General features: G+C 39.3%; 1 protein-coding gene across 1 annotated transcript; it reads left to right on the forward strand.

The window, feature by feature from the left end:
- The first annotated feature begins 4421 nt into the window (after positions 1-4421).
- gjd6 (gap junction protein delta 6) lies at positions 4422-6050 on the forward strand. Its single transcript, XM_028015757.1, has 3 exons — positions 4422-4776; positions 4828-4911; positions 4999-6050. Exons 1-3 carry the CDS (start codon positions 4448-4450, stop codon positions 5624-5626), a joined length of 1041 nt encoding a protein of 346 aa, XP_027871558.1. The 5' UTR covers positions 4422-4447; the 3' UTR covers positions 5627-6050.
- The last annotated feature ends 1247 nt before the right edge of the window (positions 6051-7297 follow it).

Consider the following 7297-nt stretch of genomic DNA (forward strand, 5'->3'; position numbering starts at 1 on the left):
TTTTGTGCTGAATGGAAAACATTATATACAAGTGCACAAAATAATAATGCTAATATTAAATTCATCATCACTTATCTAATTGTAAACAAATAAAAAAATATGCATATTTTTATTATAAATGTAAAATACTTTTTGTGGATATATTCCCAGGGTGTTTAATTATCTTGCCTCTTAATCAGCTTCGCTGCCAAATAAATAGATGGCACAATGAAAGTAAATCTCTGCCACATGCCTACCCATTCCATCTATAGAAAAATAATCAGCTGAATCAATTTCAAAACTACTTAGCAATGGTGCTAGGACCTACTATGTCCCTCTCGATCTATTTGGCTTAGTTCCTACCTGTTAGCAGATGCACTGGTAGCGCTGCTACTCCCGCTGCCCATGTTGTTAACTAACTGCCTGCTGACAGCCTCTGAGTGTATGAACAACACTACAGTGTTGAAGGGAGTGGACACACCTTCACAGGTGAGGGGAAAAAAAATCTGCAGTCTACTCTGTATGTCCACTGGTGAAGCTCCTGCCTGTCAATCAGCATTTAGTGTTGCTAACTCCTGGGCCACAGGATACAGAGAGACACTCTATAGAGATAAATCTGTTGAGCAGTTAGGATACCCAATGCTTCTAAATTTATTATGGTCTTACTGTACAAGAGCTACTAACGATAAATGAATAAATAAACTGAAATCGCAAAGCCAAATAAAGAAACTGTAACAAAAAGGAACAGAAACACTCAAACAGGCAGGGACACAATAACACTCAAGGAAAATGTAAAATCATAATTTAATACACTTAGGCAGTGGAGTGGACTTCATGTGGTGAAAAACCCATGAGAGCATACAAATTGTACACTGAAAGTCCTCAGTCTAAGTTTGAACAGTGAACCTTTATTCAGGGATAATCACATACCCTATGCATTTTATTAAAAAAAATAATAAAGGTAAATATATGTTCCCATGAAAACAAATGTTTTAAAGATTTTTCTGTTTAACTTTGATTAGCTAATTCAGTCAAAAATAAAGTTGGGTTTTAAGCTTTGATTTAAAGGAACTCAGTGTTTGAACTGTTTTACAGTTTTCTTGAAGATGGTTCCATATTTGTGATGCATAGAAGCTGAATGCTGCTTCTCCATATTTGGTTCTGGGGATCAAAAGCAGACCAGAACCAGAACACCTGTATAGTCTGGAAGGTTCATACAACCTTTGTTGATGTGATACTAAATCGCATATACAAATATCGCTACTTTTTCTTTCTTTTCTTAAATGCAAACTAAGGGAAAGGTTGCTGTTTTGACACTCACATTGTTCTAAACTTGGAAAACAGAAATTTCTTCAGCTGAAAATCAGACAACTTTATTTGTAATGAAATTTGGGTGTCTCTATTGACAGGTACCACTTCTTTTTCAAAAGTACATTTCAGAGAAGCATTTACATTTGACTATACAGTCAAACACACTGAGTGGACAGTTGGCCTAACACCTGTTCATTAATCTGTCAGCTCATAAATAGATGCCTAGAGACAATGAGGGTAAAGACTGATTAGCTCAGAAGCTCAGTGACCATCATTTCATACAGGCACACAGTGACACACTGTCATGGATAATATAAAAGAGAGTTTTGCAGTATTATATTAGGTATTTAGTATGTTCATGTTTTCCTCAACTTTCTCCTAGTACTAGTTGTCAGTTATGATTTATGACTATATATATATATATGACTCTGTGACTATAACTTCATGTGCTCTCTGTTTTATGTCTCCATAAAAGTTAATTCAGAGATGCCATTCTTCTTAGCTGTGACACCTTGCTTGAAAGGTAGCATTGACAGAGCTATTGCTGCCAATACCTTCATGTTGTCTTTGTAAGTATGATACACTTGGCTATCTTTCTGTACTTATTGACCTCTCTTTCCTAGACTCCAACTAAAAGTGCTATTTAGACTAATTTTGTGTGACTAATTTTGTTATGTACACAAATAGCTCTTTGGGGTACAGCTCTGCTGACTCACGGCTTACAACAGTGTTTATCTCCTAGATCAGTGGTGCCCATAGTCAATACTCGAGGGCCGGCATCCTGCATGTTTTAGTTCTCTCCCTGGTTTAACGCACCTGGATCAAATGATGGCTCATTAGAAGGCCTAAGAAAAACACTGACATGCTGAAAAGGTTGTTTCAGAGAGTTACTAAGTTACTAAGAGAGTTATTAAGAGTTACTAAGAGAGTTTCATGAAAGAGTTTGTTCTCTCATGAAACTCAAAGGCCCAAAGTCGGCTCTTGAGGACCGACTTTGGGCACCACTGTCCTAGATGAGGCTGCTAAAGAAGTTACTGCTACTACTTACTCTTTACTTCAATATAAAAGCACTCCTAGATTAGTGCTTCTATGTTTTTGCATGTCTGCTCTGTCTTCTCAACCCCTTAGTTGCCCCCTAAAGATGGCAGGGGGCGACTGCCACTGATCCAGATTCTGCTGGAGGTGTATTTCTGAAAGTTGTCCTCTCCTCTGTTTCTATGCATGCTCAGTATTTGGAATTGCTGCAGAGTGAACAACATCATGCAATTGGCTGTATATTGTAAATGCATACCTGAAGTATTTTGTGAGGGTTGCTTTGGAAATATTGGGTATCTGGGTGGCTTTTAAAGGCTATCCAATCTATTTATTCCCAAAGCCAAAGCTTTGTTCGCATTCTCAGCACAAAGTCAAGACTTTTCCCAATGTGCACTGGACTCCGTCATGGCTGTCCCTTGTTAGTCATCCTGTTTCTGGTGTTTATGGAGGCTGTAATCATGGAGGCTAGAGTGTCTGGTTTGGGAACCAGACACTCTAGTCTCATCTTTTCTTTTTACACATGGCGTGGCTATTTAGGCTTCTTCTGGCCACAACTTCCAGTGTGCACAGAAATTGTTTGTTTCTGAGTGTGAAGCAGCCTTAAATAGAGTCAGCTCATCTAAGTCTGAGGTCATGGTCCATGATGGGAAAAAGGTGAAATGTCTGGGTTGAGGCTAGTCTTTGCCCCAAGCAGAGGGTTTTTAGTATATTTGTGTCTTCTTTGCAACCTATAGTTGGATGGAATGGCAGACAGATTGATTGGGGCTTCATCTGCATTAATGGTTGCACTGCTCCTGTTGTGGTGGATAAAGAGCTGAGCAAAAAAGCAAAGCTCTTGATTTACCTTTCCGTCCATGGTCTGACGCTCACTTACAGTCGAAATGAGCTTCTTTGGCACGGTGGCTTGACTCAGCGTAAGAGATAGGATCAGGACCTCCCTCATCTAGGGTACGGTCTATGTAGTGCTACTACTTTTCCAAATCAAAGAGTCAGTTGAGGTAGTTTGTACATGTGATTTGGAGGCCCCTTGGGTTTCTTAATTTGGAGGTTTTCTGGGCTTGTCCCACTGGAAGAAGACTTTCAGAAAGACCTAGAACTCACTGGAGGAATCATCTATCCCACCTAGTCTGGCCATGGAATCTGCCACAATGAGCTGGAGGATGTCAATAGGGAGAGAGATGGCAGTGGTTCCCTCTTGGACCTATTACCCCTGTGACACAATCTGGAATCAGCGCAAGACAATAGACATAAATTATGTTATTAATGTAAAAAACACAACACAAACTTAGTCTTGAGACAGTGATATAGCTTGCCTGAGTGTTTTTATCTTGGAGCATATTTAGCCAAGCAGATCTTTCAGTTGACTTTTTTTTAAAACACAGATAACAGGACTGGTAAGTGGATTGAAACCTTTCTTAAACAGAAAAGCCTACCAGACACCAATACTATCTCCCATGAGAGCATTTTTTAATCAGCCAATTTCTTTCCCTCAGTAGTAGAAGCATATTATTTATGGTTTTTGCCTTTAATTGTCTTGCAAGTGAATACCTATGCTATAAATTGCGCAGATTGAACATTCGTTGGAATGTACATCAATGTTATAAGAAGAGCTCCTTTGCTTTTAGAGAACTAATCAGTGAAGAATGCTCTGTTACAGCATTATCAGTAGCTGCTCTTAGAAAGGAATGGGGATGTCACTTGGTTTTAAAATGGATCCTCACTACAAGAGAGATGTGAGTGCGCCAAGTGACTCATGTCAAGTGGATTTTCTTATCTATGAAAGATGGGTGGTTCTAATACAGAGGCTCCACTGTGCACAGGGCAGCCAGGAGGGCTGGCAAACATTAGGGGACAGAAGAGGCTTTCTCCAGACATGAGGTGCTTGAGGCTAGAGGAACTAATCAAGGACTAAACAGATGTAGTTTCTAGAAACAACAAAAGCTAAAAAGATCTACATAAAAGAAAAGCTCCAACAGATTAGGTGGACCAGCGGGGAAAAAATTCTTCCACCAGGAATTTTACATTATCAGCAACTCTAAACGAGAGGTGGAATATTTTAATTTTGACTGCTCTATTCCTGGCAGCTCTTCCTTTACCAAAGCAACTAGCAGTCACAGGAATCATGACAGAGTGGACTTTGCTCAAACGTCTCCTGGATGCTGTCCATCATCACTCCACTATGATCGGACGCCTATGGCTCACAGTCATGGTTATCTTCAGGCTGCTCATTGTTGCTGTTGCTACAGAGGATGTGTATACGGATGAACAAGAAATGTTTGTTTGCAACACTTTACAGCCAGGATGTTCAACTGTGTGCTACGACACATTTGCACCCATCTCACAGCCACGGTTCTGGGTGTTTCACATAATCAGTGTATCCACTCCGTCGCTTTGCTTTATCATTTACACATGGCATAACCTGTCCAAGCAACCACAGAATAGCTCTCAGATGCTGCGAAAACGACCCAGGCATGAAGCCACTGATGTAAAGCAAGAGGGAAGACAAGAGACCTTCGACTGCAGCTGTGACTCGGACAGTTGCTCAATCCACTCCCATAAGCATCTAGGTCACAGCCTAGCAGATGTGCTGGAGGACCTCACTACCCAGAACATTCAGAAAAAGGACCTAAACAATACAGTGAACTTGATCCATCCTCAAACCTGCACCTTCAGAGAGGGCACCGAGGTAGCTCAAGTTGTTTCTCGTGGAGTTCTGTCCAAATGTTACATTTTCCATGTTTGTCTGAGGGCTGTCTTGGAGATTGGCTTTGTCTTGGCCCAGTGGAAGCTGTATGGCTTCCATGTACCTGTCCAATTTCTTTGCACTTCTTCCCCATGCAGGCAACCGGTGGACTGCTACATATCCAGGCCCACAGAGAAGACTATCTTCCTCCTCTTTATGTTCTGTGTAGGAATTTTCTGCATTATGTTGAACCTCCTGGAGTTAAATCATCTGGGTTGGAAAAAGATTCGTCATGCATTGAGGTTAAGAGAGAAAAAGTCTTGGGGTGGCTGTCCAGGTATCCAGGGTGGATATAAACCTTTTCCACCTGATAGCCCTTCACTCAGATCTTCTTTTGGATTTAGGGATGTGACCAGTACTACCTCTCTACCCACTCTGGACCTGGTGGTGGGTCATCAGCCTGATTGGAGCTGTGCACTTAGCCGTGAAGTTGTGGAAGTAGAAGTCAGGCCTGGACAAGTAAAGAGATCTGACTCACATAAATACGAGAGGCAGCTTCTGAAGAGCAAGAAGGAGATTGAAAGGTGCAAACAGAGGAGTGCTGAAGTCTGGATATAGACAAAAATGGTCAAAAATGCCTGCTGCTGTGGAATGTGAGAAAGCTCATTTACAACAGTTAACTTACAGTTAGAATGTACAGTTTATGACACTTGTTATGGTAGCTTTTACAGTTTGAAATGACAACTAAATGACATGGCTCAATGTAATGTGAGGCAAATTTCATTAAGCATAACCTTTCAGTGAAATGTTTGGCACTAGTGTTTTATGAGTCCTTGTGCTTATGAACCCAGGAGGGACCATCCACAGGTTTTTCAATATTTGTGAGCAGAAGGACTGATAATGATATCCCAACAGCTTTAAGGTTGTCTTCTTTTAAGTAGTTGATATCTTAATTTCAGATGAGTTTGGGATCATGTCCTTGTATTTTGAACAACACAACTAATTATATAAAAATATTATAGCCTTGATCATTGGGATTAATATTTGTATTTTCTCTCCATCAGTGTTGTTTTCAGGCTGGAATATTATTTTCCATTTAATAAAATATTTTTTGTGAAACTTAGCACTTCTAGTGTCCCTGCAGTCACTATTATTTTTGATGCTGGTTTCTAATTCTCAGAGATTTAACTTTGAATTTCCATGTACTTCACAAAGCCATGAAAATATTTTGTTTGTCTGGAGAAATTTAGAAATATATGATTTGTACAAAAATATCAGAGGGTAATTATTTGTAGCTTAATAATACCTTTAAAAAGTAACCCAGGCATTGTCTGAAAACTTGCAGTTATACTGCAAGTTTTTAAGTTCATCACACTTACTAGGAACTTCTAGTAGTAAAGAATTACCTTCTGTTCCTCATTTTGTTCCCATTTATTTCTTCTTATTTTCTTTACGCTAAATCACGATCTGAATGAAAACATTTTTTGCTCAAAATACTGGAAAAAATTACTCCATACTGTTGTAACAGTATCCAGTTTTTACAAAAGCTTTTCACAAACCAAGGGGGATGGATACAAGTGGTTAGTTCTAAGGAACATTTTTTCAAATTATTTTTTACATGGAACGAAGTTGGTTTAAAGGACAAAACAGATGTTTTCAATAATTAAAATCAAATTTTAAAAAACAGATTGTATTAAACATTGTGGTGAATTAGAAGCTGCAAATCTTAGTTTAGTGCAGTGTGTTGCCATGTTTTCTTAAGAGTGCATATAGTGTGGGTGACCCATCTACATTGACTTGATGTGGAGTTTGAGGTGCAATTAATAGTCAGCAGTTCATGCCAACCCCACATCTACCCTGGATAGGGATCCACATGGTCCATCTCAGTCCTACACTCTAGAAAAAAAAAACTGTAGCTTGAGCTCAAGAAAAAAAGAGTTTAAGGGACTCTTGAAGATCTAGAGGAATTTGAGTATAGAGGACTGGTGAAAAATCAATTTACAGTTTGCCCCAACCTTGCTGTCGAAGTATAAAGTAATGGACTAATGTCAGTAGGGGGCTGAAAGTATAGAAAGCAAATGTATCAACAATTCTGGGACTGATGATAAAGAAGATTCCAGTACTAAATAAATGAGCACCAGCTAAAGGAAGAATTTTGTAAGTATTTGTTGTGAGCGAATGCTTTTTAATCAAGATTAATTCATTTTAAGGCTTTTTACTCCACTGAGTACCCATAGATCTAGTCAACATATCAACTAAAATCTGCACCCAGAGCACCAATTAGTAGAT

Source organism: Xiphophorus couchianus, chromosome 4 (genome assembly GCF_001444195.1).
Source record: "Xiphophorus couchianus chromosome 4, X_couchianus-1.0, whole genome shotgun sequence".
NCBI lineage: Eukaryota > Metazoa > Chordata > Actinopteri > Cyprinodontiformes > Poeciliidae > Xiphophorus > Xiphophorus couchianus.